At 35.7% G+C, this 19,211-nt stretch overlaps 5 protein-coding genes across 11 annotated transcripts in view; 2 read left to right on the top strand and 3 right to left on the bottom strand.

Moving 5' to 3' along the window:
• The first annotated feature begins 124 nt into the window (after positions 1–124).
• syd (JNK-interacting protein syd) lies at positions 125–7,798 on the top strand. Of its 4 annotated transcripts, XM_088029671.1 has the most exons (18): positions 125–617; positions 667–793; positions 840–1,221; positions 1,274–1,490; positions 2,739–2,808; positions 2,962–2,979; positions 3,217–3,274; positions 3,326–3,605; positions 3,656–3,908; positions 4,760–5,040; positions 5,093–5,521; positions 5,568–5,917; positions 5,967–6,219; positions 6,268–6,403; positions 6,580–6,873; positions 6,920–7,048; positions 7,237–7,318; positions 7,395–7,486. In XM_088029671.1, the coding sequence occupies exons 1-18, from the start codon at positions 393–395 to the stop codon at positions 7,396–7,398; spliced, it is 3,588 nt and encodes a 1,195-aa protein (XP_087885797.1). In that variant the 5' UTR covers positions 125–392; the 3' UTR covers positions 7,399–7,486. The 4 variants fall into 4 exon arrangements, with proteins under 4 accessions (XP_087885797.1, XP_087885795.1, XP_087885794.1 ...); XM_088029669.1 differs by lacking the exon at positions 7,237–7,318 and having other exon boundaries at positions 1,283–1,490; positions 7,395–7,798; XM_088029668.1 differs by lacking the exon at positions 7,237–7,318 and having other exon boundaries at positions 7,395–7,798.
• Positions 7,799–7,855: 57 nt separating this feature from the next.
• Srp9 (signal recognition particle 9) lies at positions 7,856–8,400 on the bottom strand. Its single transcript, XM_088029679.1, has 2 exons — positions 8,153–8,400; positions 7,856–8,104 (listed from the first exon to the last, which is right to left on the bottom strand). The coding sequence occupies exons 1-2, from the start codon at positions 8,291–8,293 to the stop codon at positions 8,009–8,011; spliced, it is 237 nt and encodes a 78-aa protein (XP_087885805.1). The 5' UTR covers positions 8,294–8,400; the 3' UTR covers positions 7,856–8,008.
• A 79-nt stretch (positions 8,401–8,479) lies between these two features.
• On the top strand, positions 8,480–9,601 carry LOC148179174 (cell growth-regulating nucleolar protein). Its single transcript, XM_088029676.1, has 3 exons — positions 8,480–8,762; positions 8,816–9,047; positions 9,098–9,601. The coding sequence occupies exons 1-3, from the start codon at positions 8,638–8,640 to the stop codon at positions 9,575–9,577; spliced, it is 837 nt and encodes a 278-aa protein (XP_087885802.1). The 5' UTR covers positions 8,480–8,637; the 3' UTR covers positions 9,578–9,601.
• On the bottom strand, positions 9,588–10,333 carry LOC148179173 (selenoprotein F). Its single transcript, XM_088029678.1, has 3 exons — positions 10,173–10,333; positions 10,005–10,120; positions 9,588–9,954 (listed from the first exon to the last, which is right to left on the bottom strand). Exons 1-3 carry the CDS (start codon positions 10,212–10,214, stop codon positions 9,627–9,629), a joined length of 486 nt encoding a protein of 161 aa, XP_087885804.1. The 5' UTR covers positions 10,215–10,333; the 3' UTR covers positions 9,588–9,626.
• Positions 10,334–10,414: 81 nt separating this feature from the next.
• The window catches only part of LOC148179172 (serine/threonine-protein phosphatase 4 regulatory subunit 1-like), a 40,243-nt gene continuing 31,446 nt past the window's right edge, over positions 10,415–19,211 (bottom strand). For 3 of the 4 annotated variants that reach the window (XM_088029672.1, XM_088029674.1, XM_088029675.1), the window contains 8 exons: positions 15,140–15,438; positions 14,130–14,300; positions 13,219–13,505; positions 12,371–13,085; positions 11,958–12,042; positions 11,114–11,730; positions 10,791–11,061; positions 10,415–10,735 (listed from right to left, as the gene is read on the bottom strand). In XM_088029672.1, coding sequence (XP_087885798.1) covers positions 10,569–10,735; positions 10,791–11,061; positions 11,114–11,730; positions 11,958–12,042; positions 12,371–13,085; positions 13,219–13,505; positions 14,130–14,300; positions 15,140–15,438 — 2,612 coding nt within the window. In that variant the 3' untranslated portion in view covers positions 10,415–10,568. The remainder of the gene's footprint in view (positions 10,736–10,790; positions 11,062–11,113; positions 11,731–11,957; positions 12,043–12,370; positions 13,086–13,218; positions 13,506–14,129; positions 14,301–15,139; positions 15,439–19,211) is intronic. The other variant, XM_088029673.1, reaches the window with a different exon arrangement.

Below are 19,211 nucleotides of genomic sequence, written 5' to 3'. Positions count from 1 at the left end.
TAATTGAAATCCTTTATTGGATGATAAGATAACAACAACAAAATCAATTACTAGCAATTAATCAATTAATAAAGATTCCTTCGACCTCATTTTGAATAATCTAGGGAATTTTGTGTTATTCGCCGTTCACGCTACTGCGCAAAATGTGATTTGGCAACAAAGCAAAAATGACAGCAGACGTCGTTCCTGGATAACATTTCCTGAATATTTAGTCGTAAAATAGTGGGTGTAACAAAATTAAATACAAGTTTTCCAAATAAACCCGAAATAATTAGTGTCTGTAAAATGTTTACTACGTTTTCATACATTTAATCAACGATGTTTTCAATCTGCAATGTTAATATGTGCAACTCCTGATTGTTTTGAAAAGTAGGTTGTCAGAGGTGATAAACATGGAATTAGAAGACTCAGGTGGAGGTCTCGGCTCCGAGACCATTTATGGTACTCACGAGGATTCTCATGTGGTGATGTCTGAAAAAGTTCAGTCTTTGGCTGGAAGTATTTACCAAGAGTTTGAAAGGATGATTGCTCGATATGATGAAGATGTTGTTAAAACTTTAATGCCATTACTTGTAAACGTACTCGAATGTTTAGATGCTGCATACCAACAAAATCAGGTATTTACCACATTATGTAACAATAGAGTTTTTATTTGGGGGTACCTAGGAACATGATGTGGAACTAGAATTGCTGCGTGAAGATAATGAACAGTTGGTCACCCAATATGAGCGAGAGAAAGGCGCAAGAAAAACTTCAGAACAGAAGTTACTTGAATTTGAAGATGCAGCTGAAGGTAAACTATTACTTTCCCATTTCCAGATGTAATAGTCACACTTTAGGTGAGAGAAAAGAACTTGCTGCACGTCTTGAAGCTCTTGAAAGCATAGTAAGAATGCTTGAACTCAAACATAAAAATTCATTGGAACATGCTGGACGTTTGGAAGAAAGGGAAGGGGAGCTCAAAAAGGAGTATGCAAAACTCCATGAAAGATATACTGAGTTGTTTAAAACTCACATGGACTACATGGAACGCACCAAACTCCTTTTATCAGGTCAACAACTCGCTAATGAAAGAGCAGAAGTTGGGAGATTAAATTCAAATAGAATTAACGTGGGCCGAAGCTCTGGACCCATTTCTTTTGGGTTCACTTCTTTAGAGAATGCGGAAGTTGTTGATAGCGTTCCATCTTCGCCAATTAGTAGCACCCATTCTTCTCCAAGGTGAATGGTTTTCTTTTATTGAAATATTTTATGGTTGCTGTGAATTTTATAGTCTACATAGTGAATTGGATAATATGGGTACCAAGAAAGGTCTTAACTTTGTTGAAAGAGGCCAAGAAACCGATTCTTTGAATTTGGAGAATAAGAGTGTCATTACATCACCTGTGAGTCCACCTGGTCCACAACCTATTAATAACAACAGTGGGAGATTGCATACAAAAAAGGAGCAAAGGAGTGGGAACACACTGTATCAAGAGCTCAGTTTTCAGGTTTGTGCTTATAAAAGTTGCATGGACTAGAAATTACAGTCAAAGTTTAATATGTAAAATTTTAAATTTGTTTTTGGGTGTGATAATTTGATGATACTTATTTGTAATCAGTTAAAGGAATTTAAATATGCTACAGTTCAGGGGTCATAGCATGAAGATAAATTCAATCCATGGACGTCCTATGGTAGTTCAAGAGTTTCTGATCATGCTAATCTCCATTTCAACGAAAATGAATTAAAACTAGAGTCGCATCTATATCACGTATACATAAAAGATAAGGTCTAATCGCAGATACACATGCAGGGTATTGGATATTTCTATGACCAATGCTATGAAGTATTACGTTTCGGTCATAAAACATTTATCACAGAAAAAGAGTCACTATTTCAACATTTTACTCATAATAGTTCTTAGAATAGATATATTTTATTCTGGACTGAACTAACGAACAATCCCTATTCTTATTACACATTTTCGAGCAGTTATAAAAGCACATTAACGAAACAAGAAACGCTAACAATTATTCATACGTTTTGTTTTTAATTATTGTTTTTATTTTTTATAAATATTTGCAACCTTCATTTTGGAGTGTGGTTTTGTGTTTATGCAAGCACAAGTTACATATTTGTACAGCTATGATCTCATGTTTTGTTTGCTCTTGGCGTTGCACAGCAATAACGCTTATAAAAATTATACTAAAAAGAAGACCAAATAAATAATGAGCGTCCTTTTTAATCGTTAGAAAATTTTTATTTCTTTTCCGTCTTAGATATTGAAATTATGAAAAAAGGAAATATAATTTATTCTAGTCTTAAACCACTTTTAAGCCAGAATTGTATTTGACAATGACGTGAAAGACAACTATAATTTTTTAAACAATATCCCTGTATAAGAATTCATACCTTGTAGAGAAAAAACTAGCGACGTGTCTGAATAAGCAGTTTCTTTGTAATGCAATAACATAACGAATCTATTGTTTGAGCAATATTTGTGCAAACTGCATCTTTCATATCTCGACGACTAAAAATTAGAAATCACGTAGTACCGTTGACGCTTCTAGAACAAAATTACGTTACTTTTCAATTTGATATGATCAATAAAGCGAACCCTGGATAAAACAAAATCTTCTACTTGAGAATTAATAATTAGGCTTTTGTGTGTCAAGTCAAGCTAATAAGTTGTAACTCTTAAAATGTATTACTTTAATTCCAATTTAAAAATCTGGTATGATTTATAATATTTTTACAGGACGTGGATGGAGACGAGGAAGGTGATATAACGGGTGGCTGGGTTCATCCAGGAGAATATGCTTCTTCAGGTGAATATTTTAGCCTGTAAACTTTTGTTTCTGTTGGTATTACATCTTAAATGTTTCCAAATTGCACTGAAAACGCTTTGAAATCACGACTAATAACAAATGCATTCCATGTACTAACTTCTCTTTTTTGTTTCATTAACTTACAATGGACAGTCAACGATAATTTCTACGGTAAGCTTTTTCTTATACATATAATTATAGTAGAGACCGAAGGAGGGTTGGGTTGTTAGAGTCCTATCTAGTTAGACATTTCAGGTTTCAAATTTGAAATTTAGTTATTAATTTCGTTGTTTGAGTCTCCACTGTATTTAAATTCAGACTGCCTTATGCATGAGCAAAGTTTTGTGTTAACTGCAAATTACTAATGATATTCGCTGTATCTCAGTTACATCACATGCAAAATTACAGGTATGGGAAAAGAAGTGGAGAATTTAATTATGGAAAACAACGAGTTGCTAGCCACAAAGTAAGTATAATTTACCCTTAAATCCCCAGGGATGAATCATTGATCCCGCAGAAACGCTCTAAATGTCGTGAAAGATGATCTCATAGTAAAAGTTGACGAGCTCACGGGCGAAATAGAAATGCTAAGAGAGGAAATATTGTCGTTGAACTTATCGCGTACGAAATTACGAGATCGAATCAGTGACTTGGAAGAGGAACTCAAAAAAGTAAAAGAAGCGAACGAAGCCAAACAAGAAGGAGCAGACGACGAGTCAGATGTCCCAATGGCCCAACGAAAACGATTTACTAGGGTGGAAATGGCCCGAGTCCTTATGGAGCGCAACCAGTATAAAGTAAGTTTACTTTTACTTTTATTGACATCATTCTAATTATTTTCACAAAGGAGCGCTTTATGGAATTACAAGAAGCTGTCCGTTGGACTGAGATGATACGGGCTTCAAAAAATGATACAGCTTTCGATAAGAAAAGTAAACAGAGTATATGGAGATTTTTTAGTAATCTCTTTAGCGGATCTGAAAGGCCACAGCGGACATTAGTAGGAGCTCATTTACGTTATCAAACGTCGACGAATCAAATTGCTCCAGGGGTGAGAGCTTTACCCAGACCTGGCCATGATTTCGTCGAAACCGAAATGGGTACGGAATTGTGATCTTTTTTTACACTCTATTTGTACCTGCTGTCAATTTATCTGTGATATTACGTGCTAGAATGTAGAAGTATTTATGCGAGCTGAGTTTGGCTTGGTAGATACATGAAAATTTTCTATTTTCTCTGCTATGTCTTTGGTTTTCTTGAATTTCCTCTTGCATGGAATCTGGAGTGTATCCACAGTTTGTATATACTACAAAAAATCCTAAACATTTCGTTTTTTTTTTTAATTTTCTAAGGTATGCACCTTTGGGAGAATGTTGTTGGTGATTGGATATTCTTATTTTCTAAAATTGCCGAAAGAGTTATTTTTGATGAATTGATTACTAATTTTTTATTCATATTAACAGTCTCATGTGACAGAATATCTTCCAAACGTTTTATCTTGCGGGCCACTGACAGTATTCTCCTGCCTAGGTAGAAACTGAATTAATTTTAATTTTCTGAGTTGTTTTTCAATAACGATCAATTTTTAAGTTCAAATTAGTGAATGCATGTTAATTTTGATTGTTAACATAATTTGTTAAGTGGACTGTTACTGGACTGCGTTCTGATAATCCAAAGTTTGATAACTAATCTAGTCTTAATCCAATTCATGTTACCGGGATCCATTGTTATTTTGTTAATGCGTTCGTTTTAAATACATTTTAATAATTTTGTTTAGTGTTTTATTTTCGGTGTTCTTATTTTCCGCAAAATTAATTTCTTTCATTTCCTCTGCATTCGTAGAAATACCGTTGTAGTGCAAGTGTATATAATAACGTGTATTGACAGTAGTTACAAATAGTAAGTACAACTTACAAATGAATTGATGTTACTGTGTCACAAAATATCGTAGGTTCTGAAAAATTAGCAATGAGGAGGGCTGTTGAAAGGAGGGAACAGTACCGTCAGGTGAGGGCTCACGTGAGAAAGGAAGATGGTCGATTGCAAGCTTACGGATGGAGTTTACCCGGAAAGGTGGGACCTGGAACTAAAGGCTCCCAGAGCAACAGTGGTGTCCCCGTTCCTGTGCCAGTTTACTGTAGACCTCTTGCGGAAACCACTCCTGGGATGAAGATATGGTGCGCTGCTGGTGTTAACTTGATGGGAGGGTACACAAAAGACGGAGGATTAATGGTAAGTAGAAATTGTATTGTCTTCTTGTGCACAGGAGTGTCTATGATTGCAGGTCGGAGGCAGCGTGTTCTACTCAGAAGAGCCCAAACTCGAGGCAATTCACAGCACTGAAGTAGAAAGCTTAGATGAAGAACTAAACGCAAGTAGAGAGGGTGCTCTGTTGGAGACGCGATTGTCGTCGATGGTTTGGATTTGCACTTATACTCACGCCGCCAGTATTGTCACTGTGATCGATGCTAACAATCCAGCCGAGATAATTAATAGCTTTGGGGTATGTGCAAATCATGTGCTCTGCATAGCGAGTGTTCCCGGTGCTAGTCCAAACGATTATAATAAGACTTATACCAAAATTACTGTTAGTGAAAATGTGAAAGACAGTGATAATGTCGAAAATAACGAAAACGAAACCGTCACCGCTCCACAGCTGTGGGAAACTAAGCAAAGTGATAAGAATCACGAGGAATTGGAAGAAGCTGCTTTGGTAAGGTTGTACTTTTATAGCTGTAAAAAATTCGATTCTTTTTTAGATTGGTAAAATTACTTTTATTGAGAATGACCGTTCAGTTGTTAACAAAAAAGACAAATATACGAGAATCGCCAGTGATGATAACGTATCAGAGCAAAAACACGAGAATAAGGAAGCTTCTTCTGATACATCCGCTGAAGGAAATGCTGAAACCGGTGCTGATCCAGAAGAAACAGACAATACTCAACCACAAACAGAAAACACAAATAGCAACCAAGAAGTAATGTCAAGTGTGTTGGCTACCATGTGGTTAGGAGCCGATAACGGTATGGTTTATGTACATTCTTCCGTTGCCAACTGGAACCAATGCTTGCACTCTGTTAAATTGAAAGACGCTGTAATAAGTATAGTGTAAGTTACTCTTAGAATAATTGTACAGATCATGAAGGACACTCTTTAGGCATATTAATGGACGAGTAGTTTGCGCCCTAGCGTGTGGAACTTTGGCAATTTTCGCGAGAAATGACGAAGGCGAATGGGATCTTTCTAACTACACTTTAGTTCAAGTAGGTTTGCCGCATCAGTCAGTAAGATGTTTGGCTGTGGTAGGAGATAAAGTATGGTGCGGCTATAGAAACAAAATACATGTACTGGAGCCCAAACAATTGAAAGTTATACACTCTTTAGAAGCTCATCCAAGGCGCGAGAGCCCAGTAAGTAACCCATCAGAAGGGAGGTTCATTTAATTCCTTTTTTTTAAGGTCAGGCAGATAGCATGGTTGGGTGAAGGCGTTTGGGTGTCCATTCGCTTAGATTCGACGTTAAGACTGTACCATGCTCACACGTACCAACACTTGCAGGATGTCGATATTGAGCCATATGTTAGCAAAATGCTCGGTAAGTTTTTATGGAGCTGCCACAATTTATATTTACACTTTATTTTGCCATGTGCTAGTTAAAATCGATTCTGCTTTATCAACGCCACAAGGTTTTAGTTTTTTCAGTGAAAAAGTCACAATTTTATATCGTCGTAATAACAAATTAAGCTAGCTAACGTTCTCTATTTCCTCTAGGCACCGGAAAATTGGGCTTTTCTTTCGTACGGATAACTTGCCTGTTAATCTCGTCAAATAGACTCTGGATTGGGACAAGTAACGGCGTCATAATTTCCGTTCCATTAAGCGAAAGTGGAGGATGTACCGGCAGTATTGTCCCCCGTGGATCAAATAGTTTGCCCGGAGCAGGAGTTCGTGTAGCTCCCGTTCCAGGAAGCTTCATCCCGTACTGTACTATGGCTCATGCTCAACTCAGTTTTCATGGCCACCGAGACAACGTCAAGTTCTTCGTTGCCGTACCAGGGAATGGAGGTAACGCTTGGTAATTGTTTTGAACAAACTGAATGAGTTTTTGAAGGTATGAGCGCTGCATCGACTCCTTCAGAAGCGTTATCGAGTTCGGCTCCAACGATTGGGTTACCACCAAAACAACCGTCAGCTATGTTGGTAATGTCAGGTGGAGAGGGCTATATTGATTTTAGAATCGGTGAGTTGTATTAATTATGCACACAGCAAGGGAGTAGTTAAGCTATCTATGTAAATCGGATTCCTAGGAATATTATGTGTAAAATGTGGGTGGCAGCTTACTAGAATTAACATAAGTAAATACTAACCAATGTATATAAGTTTCAATAATTTCTTTAGAGAAATTATTTGACCAAACAAAATTTGCAGAGGACGATAATGAACCAAGAGATGGGGCCTCACATCTTCTAGTTTGGCAAGTTTTGCCTGATATTCCTGGGAATCCTGTTGGGTATGTGATAACTGTTCTTTTCCTCTTGCTGTTCTTCATTTGTTTCGAACAGTGTAAATATAAACGATTTTAATAGGTGATGAAATGGAAGACAGTGTTATCAATACAGAAACCAGTGATTTAGAAGCAGCTCAGGGTGACTCCAAAGGCGAAAAAAGCCATTTGATTGTCTGGCAGGTGTCCACTAGCTAATTTTAAGGAGAAATGATATTTAACTCTAAAAGTATAACATATTTCTAAATAGTTTCATATAGCAACATTAGCCTGTAGATTTATTCCCAACCTATACATTTTGACCCATAGTCTACTGATTATTGTGAGCTTGTGAATATGTTATTGACAATTGGTTATATTATATATTACTGTTAAATTCTTGTTTTGATGTAACATAATTGTGTAAATTATTTATATTTATTTGTACATTATAACATGTAAACTGGCAGATTTTATTTATAAATAAATTGTACTGTGCTTATGCTAGCTATTGATCACAATTTTATATAAACACTTCTTGTTACTGAAATAATAATCCATGGAATTAACTCAGTTTTTATTAATGTGAAAAGAGACTTTAACATAGTGTGAATTGTATCATTGTAACAAAAATAAAAAAAAGTTTAAATGACAAACGCATTACCTTTAGTACTTTCTGGAGAAAAATCAGCATATGTTTACAACAATGAGGTTATGTTAGTGCTCCTTTGAAGCCATATGTCGTAATAAATTGTTAATAAATTTGTCTATTTTTCTTACGTCTTGGGCTATTTCAGTTTTAAATTGTAAACACTGAAAAACAAGCTACAGAAAAAAGAAGCAAAGAAATCACTTTCTTACCACTACATCGTCAGTCATTTTCAAAATTAACACATTTTTTGAATGCACATACTTCATCGTATACCGTGCCCTCGAAGGCGCTTGAAGGTACAGTTTTTCAGCAGCCTTTTCAAATTCTTCCCAAGATTTTAAATAAGTCATTTTAAACTAAATTAACTTAAACATATCAAAAATGTGTTTACGTAGGAGTAGCTAGAATAACTCGATGATAAAGAACTTGACGTGAAGTGGGGATAAAACGTCAAATGTCAAACCACACATGTCATCCAGAGGACGTACCAAATTAAAAATGTGAAATTCACTATTAATTTAGGGTTTTTTAACAAAAGGAACTAGCAACAGGGTAGTAACAAATGAAAAGTCTCTATTTACATACCGAAATTCCAAAAAAGTGGAAACAGAAAAATCTTGTTGGGCTTTCTTTTCGTGTTAAGTAAAGTTACTTCTTGTGCATAAGAAACACTGATAAAGGGACCACAGTAAAAATGGTTGTGTTTACTTGTAATCATTGTGGGGAAAGTTTACAAAAACCACGTGTTGAAAAGCACTACAGTTTCCAATGCAGACGGCCGAAATCTCTGACTTGTGTTGATTGTTTTAAGGATTTTAAGTGAGTTTTTTATCGTTGGCATCAATTAAAGTCATGATGTTTCCCTGTTTTAGAAATGAAGAATACACAATCCACACAAAGTGTGTTACAGAGGAAGAAAGATATTCAGCAAAGGGTTCCATTCCTGGGGGGATAGTAAAAAAAGGAGACTTGAAACAAGAATCATGGACCGATATGATTAGGACAATCGTCCAGAACGCTCAGAATTTAAAGCCCTCAATAAAACACCTTTTTAACATCATTTCAACCTACACCAATGTGCCCAGGAAAAAAGCGAAATTCATTGTAAGTTTTTTAAGTACACACAAATGTATTGCTATAATTTCGTGTTCTAGAATTTCATAAAAAATTCCACTGGAGGTAGGGTTAGTTTTAGTGACATTGAAGAAGCCTGGAATTTAATTGAGAAATATAAAGAATCAATCAAAAGCAGCGAGAAACAACCTGGAGAGGTCAAGCAAAATGGAACAAAACATGAGTCTCCCATTACTGAAGACGAGCCCCCAAAGAAAAAGAAGAAAATCGCAAAGAATGAAAGCGGTGAAAATAATTTACTAAGAAAACAAGACACAGGAGGGGATGCTGAAATAGAGAAATTTAGCTTCAAAGGAACAATTTTGAATATTTTGAGTTCAAAAGGTAGCATCTCATGCAAGAAGTTACAGAAGAAGGTTTTAAATGCCTACTTAAAGGAGACTGGAAATGCAGAATGCACAGAGAAGACAATCAAAAAATACAATAAAAAACTAAAAAAATTAGACAATGTAAAAATTCAAGATGACACTGTCTCATTAGTAAATAATTCAGAGCAATAGAATAGCAATAGAAAGTAAAAATTTTATTTTGTTTAATTTTTACACATAATCAAACCATGTTGGTCCTCAAATAATCATTATCTTGGGACATCAAATGAGTATTTAAAAATTCTTCTACAGAATCAGTATTCCACTTTTCTATCGCCACAGTCTCTTGTAATGTCCCATCCTTATCATATAACCTGATAATGGGATCCAAACCTCTTACATATTTAATTTGAAGATTTGGGAATTGTAAAGGTCGATGGCTTTTAATAAACGCCTGAATCTGAGGATACGCTCCAAACTTACAAGTGCAGACTTCTAAAACTGCTCGTGCGTATTTCTTTTCAGTGTTAGATGCTTCATCCTGATGACAACATTCTTTGCAGTGCTCTCTGAAATTTTACGCTCAAATTATCAGCTTATTTTGATTCCCAATACATACTTTATTACGTCCAAGTTAAATTTACTAAGTTGATCACATGAAGAACACAGTAAGTTCGCTTTATTAAATCCTAAAGCCCAACAATCGTCGGTGGTAAACTCCGTGAGACAGTTTTGCTAGAAAGTTTCAAGCTTCAGATTAGTTTGTTAGATAAATCAAAAAACTTACAAAGCATAGTATCAAAAACACTACAGCCCCAATCTTTCTCATTGTTTATCTATAAATTAACGGAGTACGTGTTGCGAATAAACGCGCAGAAGACAACTAACATAACCTCAAATTTTACGCAGGCGTCATCCTACGTCATTTCACGTGAGCACATTTGATTTGACGAGAATTTTAATTTTTCGGATTGGTACAATCAAAAAATAATTCAGAAAATTAAATTAATAAATAAAAACTCTATAGGGTGAAATTAAGTTTTGTTTATTTTTTTACATATATTACAACTTACAGATGAAAATTACTTACAATTGTATATGCTCACAAAAATGTATAATTAAAACTGCAACAAAATAAAACTCATAAAGAACCCAATAAAAAATATCCTGAATTACGATTTATTTAGATAATGTTATTATAATCTAAACTAGGTGGAGGTGACGCTGGTTCATTAAAATTATCACTAATTCCTGCGTACTGACGAACATCTCGATCTTTATCTGCTTGCAGCCTTCGAATAACAGTTCCTAAGCTATCAAAATGTTGGTTACTAGGGTCAGCGAAGTATTCTAAAACAAAAGTAATCATGAAAAATTACAACTTTCATTAATAGTAGAAGTTTACCATTAGGAATAATGTGTTGGGCCATAGTCTTGGCAACTACCAATCTAACATTGGCAACAGGATCCCAACTCAAATCTAATAAATGAGGCATAATTTCAGTTGCGAACTGTTCTGGTGGCAATGCTTTGGACGCTAGCAATCGATTACACAACAAGGCAAAAGTTTGCCGTCTCTTCCATTTTTTTGAATGAGCAAATTTTTCCACTAATCTCACTAGGTATAAAGAATTCAGACCTGGCTTGGATGATATATGTCGCAATAATTCCGTTATCTAAAGAAACATTTGTTACAGACGATATTATAGTAAAAGCACGATTACTCACCAATGATATTGCTACTTGACGCACAGCTGACACGTCATGCAATAAACTTTCTGCTATTAATCCTATATGTTTGGCAGAGTCAGCTGGTTTAAAAAGAGTTACAATAGACAGTAGTTGCTGCCCCAACTCGTGTCTAAAACGCCAATTCCATTCATTTTCGGTCTTTAGAAATTCTTGTAACCTAGGTAAATACGAAAGTCGCTTGGCAGGTTTGATTATCTTTAAAAAATAGGCCAAATGTTTCAATATTCCTATACGGACTTCATCGAGGTCTTTAATAAACCCTTCAAAAATTGGTGTTAAATGTTCCGTTGCTATATCCTGACCCAATATGAACGCCAACTCATGCAGACTACTCGCTAGGGTTCTTCTCACTTTATATTGCATGTCGATAGCTAAACGTTCGATGGTTTGCTTTAAAAGAGGCCAGTTCTTATTTTCTAGAGTTAATGCTACTGCAGGCAGTGAATATGCACAGTGATAAGACATTTCGTTGTCTATGTTGATAGAGAACGCTGAATCTGTCATCAGACGGAAGTGGTTTATGAGAACTTGAGGAACAATATTTTGCTCTGGTTCTGTAGGAATTGCTTCTAGCGCTGCAAAGGGGCTCAAGTCTGAAATCATACGCATTTTTTAGAAACATAAAAACCTTTCATACAAACTTCGTTTTCAGAAGTAAAATCATAGTCTGCCTTAATACAAATGTATCTTCATGTTTTTTTTCGTTTTGTATGTTATAATCATTTATAAATTTATAAAAAAAAAATCAACTAGAAACCATCCCGCGTGACTTGAATAGACAACTCGCGCGTTTAGTTTTTTAGTATGAGAAAAAACTTACCAAAATTGTTTGGGAGTTCATTTTTGCTGCAATCAGGTAAGCCTTCAGCTAAGGAAATATTTGTAAGCGAATCTTCAATAGTGGCCTAAAATTGCAAAAAGCAAATTAGTACACAAGAAGCTAAGACGTTACAGCATTAATTCAAATTAATGAATCAGTTAGACGTATTTAACTTCAAATATTCATCAGAAGACCGTCGTCTATCTCATCACGAATGGAAAAAACCGTATCAGTATCATCATAAATTCCATCGAAGTGGGGTTTTAAATAAAAGAAAAAAAATATACTTACATAAAATGTAGGTATCTTATAGATAATGTGGCATGAAACATTAGTGAGTACAAAAAAAAAGTACAAAGCCATGCAATTTATGATGACACAGAAGTATTAGTAAAGCTGTGCGCAGTACTCACCCCCACATTGTTGTTATCCTCTTTACCTGGGTCTATGTGCCCTTCCTCAAAAATACTGAGATCTAAAGCCATATCAGGGCATATATACCAGTAATTGTATGAATTGTAGAAGTCTAAGTTATCGTCTTCTTTGCCACTCTCACTATTCAAATTTACCTGAATATTTTCGGTGTTTTCTTTATCTTGGTTCTTCAACTCAAACGCCTGAGTGTTTTCAATTGATTCTGTTTCCACTGTTGTAGGATCGTATTTTGACGTACTAGGTTCACTCACACTGGTCAGTGTCAAATTCGTAAATTCGGCATCTAATTCAGTAATAGCACTATCTAAGTTATCACAAGTTGCATTTTTAATATTACTTATCACATTTGCATTGCTTAAGTTATGTTTTAGGTTATCTCCTATCACACCGTGTTCTTGTTCTACGTTTCTATAGCTGAGTACTGCATTTTTAACAGTTTCTACAATTTCCTTTATATCCTCATCGCTTTGCCCGACAATGTTGCTCAAATCAAAGCTTGCATCTACTTGTTGAGAGTCTAGTTCAGTGGTAATTCCTTCTAGATCTATCTCTAATTTTGATTTTGGTTCATCATCCAATTCGGACCAATCGCCAACTCCAATTTCATTTTTGACCAAACCAGAGGTCATCGGTGACGACTGTCTGGGAAGGTATTTAAATTTAACCTCTGGTGTTGACGGGGGCGGATGTATTCTGAAAAAAAAAAAAAAACTTGTAATTCTCCATTTAATTCCAGTCACTCGGAAAAAAATCGCATAAAATCATTAGTCCAAGAACTAATGTTTTATTGTGATTTTCTAAGCAACTTTGACGAACTTCTACTTACAAAAACTCGTTTCCTTCTTTATTTACAAAAACCAATTCGCGTTGACTATTGTAGGCCGTGTTTGTAATGGGTGGATCGGCAAAGGTGGATATAAAAGGTCCTAACGTTTGAAACGCAGACATTTGAACCCATCTGCAATCATCTTGAAGTAGTTTAGCGAAAGTTGGTGCTAACGTGGCTCGACGGATATCTGATGAGCACACAGTAGAAATAAACATTATAACTTCGGCACAAGCTTTTCTGACACCCCATATTTCGTCTTGGCATAGGGAAATGTAACATGGTAACTGAAATATTATAAACAGTAATAAATGAGGCATCAATTAAAACAAAGCTTTAAATATTTTAATATTTAAAGATCAGAAGACGTAAGTTACACTTCATGCAAGATCAGAAGACCGTCGTCTAGATTCATCATTTATGGCGGTAATGTGTAAAAATGAGACGTCCAATAAAAATTATAAACCAACGATGAGTCAAAATTAGTGTTTTCATTCAAACATTTTTGACTCATTCTTTATTCATTAGAATTTCAAGTATTATGATTCTCTACTGAACCTCGTACTTAACCAATCAACATTCTTTCCAGTCAAATCTGTACTGTTGTCCCACGTTTTGCTAGAAACTGCATACTTAAACCATTACATAGCAAGTTGTGTTGTTTCCAATTTGATCGCCAACTACTAATGATCTAATTTACTTCCAAACAAAAAAAAAATTAACACATTTTTGTCATTCCTAAAAATTCATTGAAATCAAGCTTTACTATCGTTTTGATTGGCGACTACGTTGAGATCGTTCAATATTTTTTGCTCTTGACTGTATCATCAATTTTTGACTCAAGGAAAGTAGGTGACAGATTTCAAGTAGGTGGCGCAAAGTTGAAGAGTATACTCAAAAGTATTACTTACCAAAATTTTTTCAAACTGTTCTTTGCCTACGACTGCGCAGAAGACGCCAATGTTTGTGGCGCACATCTTTCTTGTATAAAACATGTTGCTGGTGCACAGTTCTGAAAATCGTTTCAAAAACACTCTTTCTGTAACATCTCGTCCCAGTAGTGGAGCCATTTTACTCATCAACTGCAATGAAAAAAACAAAAGTATGTATTCCAGATCCAGCAACTTGATGTATTTAAAAGTTTATTTAATGCTACTTACATGAGAAATTGAAGGTCAGAGTGTACTCTTGCGCTCATCAAAGCTGGCTGTGATATGGTGCATAATAACATTTCACATCCACCTGATGAGCGAAAGCATACACTGCTAAAAAATCAGATAATTCTCACATAACCTAAAACAGAACTGTAAAGCAAAAACGGTGTATATTAGATGTTGTAGCGCTCATCAAAGCTGGCTGTGATATGAGCTACAAATCCATTTCACATCCAGTTGATGAGCGACACAACACATAAAAAATCGAAATCGAAACAACTTGAAGACACTGAAGAACAGGTCGTCAACCAAACTCGTCAAAATGGCTGTGATACCAAAATAAAAATAAGGTTTCACAACCAAATTGACTGATAGGGCACCGACTATAGCCATTCTTGATGATGTAAAGACAACTGAGCTCATCAAAGTGGCTGTGATATCTATTGAATATAAGAGTTCACAACCAAATTGACGACCCAGGCATCCTCTATTGGTGAAGAATCTTCTTTTCATATGATGAAAACACTCCCAACCCTGCTCATCAAAGCTGGCTGTGATAGTTATTATGATCTAAAACCGCCAACTCTGATAAGAAGAGGCAAGAATGTAATGGTAACCTGTTGAAATTGTACAGTTTCTACATGAAAGACAAGGTAGTGAGACAAAATTATAAAACATCTCACTACCCATGTCTTTCAAGAAGCTACTGCAATGCTTCTGATTGGATTATTTTAATAAATATTTATAGAGAACGTGTAGACACTTACTATGATAGCCCCCGTGTTGATGTCAGCATTCTGCTCTTCATTTGAGAGTGCAAGGATGGCAGGACAGACTTGAATTTCAGTTTGTGGTTTAGTTATGAGTCCTTGCTCCAGCAGGTGGATAAGAGTTGAATGGGCAGCTCTGTCAACGACATTATCTGAGCATCCCAAATTTCGCACCACTAATGGTAACAGATATTCACTGACAACAGTTTTAAGTGAATCCACGCGGTCGGAATATTTCAGGGCTTGCGATGCAATGTGTGGTATTTGCTCCAATAGATCTGCTCTGACCATGGCCTCTGCAAGAAAAACAAATCTGATGAGTTGTGGTCGAAAAAAAAGTAAAAACAACAAAATATTCCAGTTTTGTTTGCAGTTGAGGTTAGAAAAGTGCAGCGAATCGCTTGTATCCGATGAAAAAAAAAGCGGCAAAAGTGTAAGCACGCGGTTACCACCATTTTGATTTGCGCCTAAATTTCTTACAGGTTAACCGGAAACGCGCATCGAAATTCAGCGCGAAAAACACGCATTGGACGTTAATTTCGCTACCAACACTTACCTCGGAGGCAAAAGAGTCTTTCGACGCACTCGTTGACAAAAATCGCCACTTTTTTTCCACATTTTTCGCGTCGAAACAACAAGAGCAAAAACCAAGCGTTCTCAGTGCCATGCCGACGAACTCGTTTTGATTGCGCGTTTGTGGCACTCGGTGGCGCTGCGGTCGCGGCGGGTACGCCGCCGAGAAGAGATCGTTGAACGCTCGTCGTAGTACTCGCCGACGTGATGTTTCATTCAACTTCGCGCAGCACCGCCCTATGTCTGGGCCGTTCTACGGCAGTTTGACGCTACGTCTTTCACCATTCGGAGTGTTGCATTATCGCCGTTCGATCAATCGACATTTTTGGACATCGTCCGATCGTTTCCTTCATTTCAAAAATCCCGGCCGCGTTGCCATCTGGTGGCGATAACGGGAAATGAACAATCGGAATTGAAAGAGATGCTTGGCCCGCTCCGATATGGTGTCAAGTTCAGGGTGATATACAACCCCCGCAGAGCAAAATAGACGATCAATAGGGAAGCGACTCCCGTTCTTACTGCTTCCACACCACACCTACGCCTCACACGCTTCCGGTCGCGTTGAAGATTTAACGACGCATCTTGACACATAGCCCACCAATTCCTCCTTTTCATTGTTTTAGGCGACTGTTCAACTACGACAAAATAAACTCGCATTGATGCTTTTAACAAAAAACTCACCACTATACCCACTTATTTCCAACAAAAAAACATCATTGCTGCTTTTATGTTAAACCGTAATACTAATAACTTAGCTATTTAACGTCAAGGTTATGCATATTTTATTCTTAAACATACATTTAAATGTTTTAAGTAAAACGTATAAATCCCTCCGAGCCACTTGTAGGTATCATCATGAAGTACATACAAGCATCCGGAAAATATTTAAATTACAATTACTACGTATTCACGAAAGACCACTGATTATGAAATAAAATATTACAAAATAAATAAATAAAAACTTGATGTAAATGAACTGTAAGCAATGTTCACTCTTATCAGATTAGGTTTTGTATAGTCGCACGAGATTCATTCATTACTACGTACTTTAAATTTTGTCAATGAATTTGATGAAAAATGCATTCCAGTGTTGATTCAATGAATCAAATTAAACGACTACAAACTACTACTCTAAAAGTGCCAAAAATACGAGCGTTTACATTGAAAACTCGCTTTGTATTGATCGATTTTGAGATCAAACATAGTCAAATCAAACTTCTAGCATACTTTTGCAATTTGTGATTAATTGACGTCAATATTAATTTATTATTAAACAAAAGAATGTTTTTAATTATGAACATGAATTCCAAACGTCTGAGAATGAGGCTTCTTTTTCTAACCGCCTGGAATTAATTTTTGTCGTTGAAACAGCATCAATTATAAAACATTTCAAATTAGATTAACCTAAGAGCATTATGCTTAAGGTTATCAAGTTCGTCACGAGTTGCTAATAGTGTAATTTTGTTAGTACGCATTAATATTTTAAGTTATTTCTCTTCTGATTCTGAGAAATGCAGTACATTTTTCGCATTCCGTCCTGCTCACATGATGATTTAAATTCCCTTTCACAGTCGATCGTGAAATAAAATGTCATACAGTTGGTACTGAAATGTGTAGCTATTTAGATGTCATTTCAATGTTTATTACATTCTCTCAATCTTCAATAAGCCGTGATTATTGTCATAAAAAGTGCTTCATTTTAGAATTTAGTACAAAATAAAGAACGTAAGACGAAGTAAGCAAAACACCTACGTAGTCCACCTACTCCGAATGGAAATTTAAAGGAAACATAACAAAACTGTAAAATTGAAACGAACTGTCGAGAAAGTTTTGTACCCACTTTAATATGAAGCATAATATTAAAATAAATTATCTAGTTAACTCTATCGAACAGTTCAAGCTGCCAATTTTTATACGAAATTACAACTTTTTGCGTATTTATTGATACTGTTTGCTCCTCTATTAGTCCATACTGCTTCTAAATGTGTATTCATCAAAGTGGATTAACTTTTGGTGCGTGCCATCTGTTATGTCAATCAGTGGCGCATTTCTTAGGCAACTGGCTTTAAAGATTGACAGACAAAAAATGTGAATGTGAAGGTACGGACGTCATAAAAAACGCAGACATAATGCAACAATTTCGTAACAAATTGAAATGCTACACAAAGCAACAAATTTCATATTTGTGTTAAATGCAAGTCACAAAAAAGTAAGCGATCGATTTTCTATAATCATAAAAAAATACTTGAGATGAAATCATATCAATTGAGTACATTATCGCAATTCAAGATGTTCCAATAGTTGCAGATAAAAATATCTACTTCTTAATTTATCTTGAACTTGAGAACATTTTCTTGGTTCAAGTCTTTGAAGCGATGGAGAATGTTATTTTATTTTGTATTAAACCTTTTACGGCGTTTCTGTATTATCTACGAGTGTTTTTTTAATGAAGAATACTCTTGACAGGCGTGTCCAGAAGTCCATAGACTCAGAATTTTCATAACGTATATTTACTTTATCGAGTTAAAAACATACCTTGTATTATTATTCATAATATTCGCTGTCGTACATCAGAGGCAAAGACAATCCCGATAGCCTTGAAGAAGCAACAACAAATAAGAAATGGGAAATGTTTATCGTTTTTTACCCTAAAATAATGTAATAAAAATAAGTTAAAATTAGTAGATCAATACCACTTTAATATTTTAGAAATTTCGACGATTTAAAATAAATTATTGCCTTTAAATCAATAACATTGTTACAAATGAGTTTAAATTATTTTCTACCTTCATGTCTATTCTTAAAAAAATGAAGTCAAAACAAGCTTTGGAATATAACGAAGTTGATAGTATCTTTGTTGTCCTATCAAGTTTAACATTTAAGATTATGTCAACAATGACATTCTGCATATCGGATAATATGAAACTTCAAAGAAACGCTAAGAGATAAATCGCAGAACTGCCAAACAGATTTCAAAGTCCAAACTTTACAAAACCGTCTAAAATATTATTGCGATTTTTATCCAGTATGACGCATTCACTTTTTTTTTATATTAAACTCAAAATTAGGACGATCGTTCAATTGTCCACACCATGACAGATACCTCCAACACCAATTACACGCTTATGCATGGAATTTAATAACCGAAAGCAGCGATCAATCAAAAACCTGTGCATTGTATTTGCTAGGTAACCTATTTCATCAAAGGTGAGGAATAAAACCCTACCAATTTAAAGTAAAGTTTAACAGAGCATGCGACATAAAATCGGCGTATAAACCTGCCCCAGTGTCGGCATTTATGTGTTTGCTGGGGGTAAACGGGGCGTCGAACAAAATTAGTATCAGACGCGACCGCATACCTTAGTGATGGGGTGTCTGCGCTATTTTTACTCTCCGTGGTATAAATAATGTGAGAGTCGTCTAATCGCGGGGGGTCATCCACGTGCGCCACTTCCTGCAGCCACCACCGGAAGCTGCTCAAAAAAGTTTGCTCAGT

Source organism: Gnatocerus cornutus, chromosome 2, assembly GCF_029298725.1.
Source record: "Gnatocerus cornutus isolate USDA-ARS CGAHR chromosome 2, icGnaCorn1.1, whole genome shotgun sequence".
Lineage (NCBI taxonomy): Eukaryota > Metazoa > Arthropoda > Insecta > Coleoptera > Tenebrionidae > Gnatocerus > Gnatocerus cornutus.
This window is presented reverse-complemented; position numbering and strand designations above follow the sequence as displayed.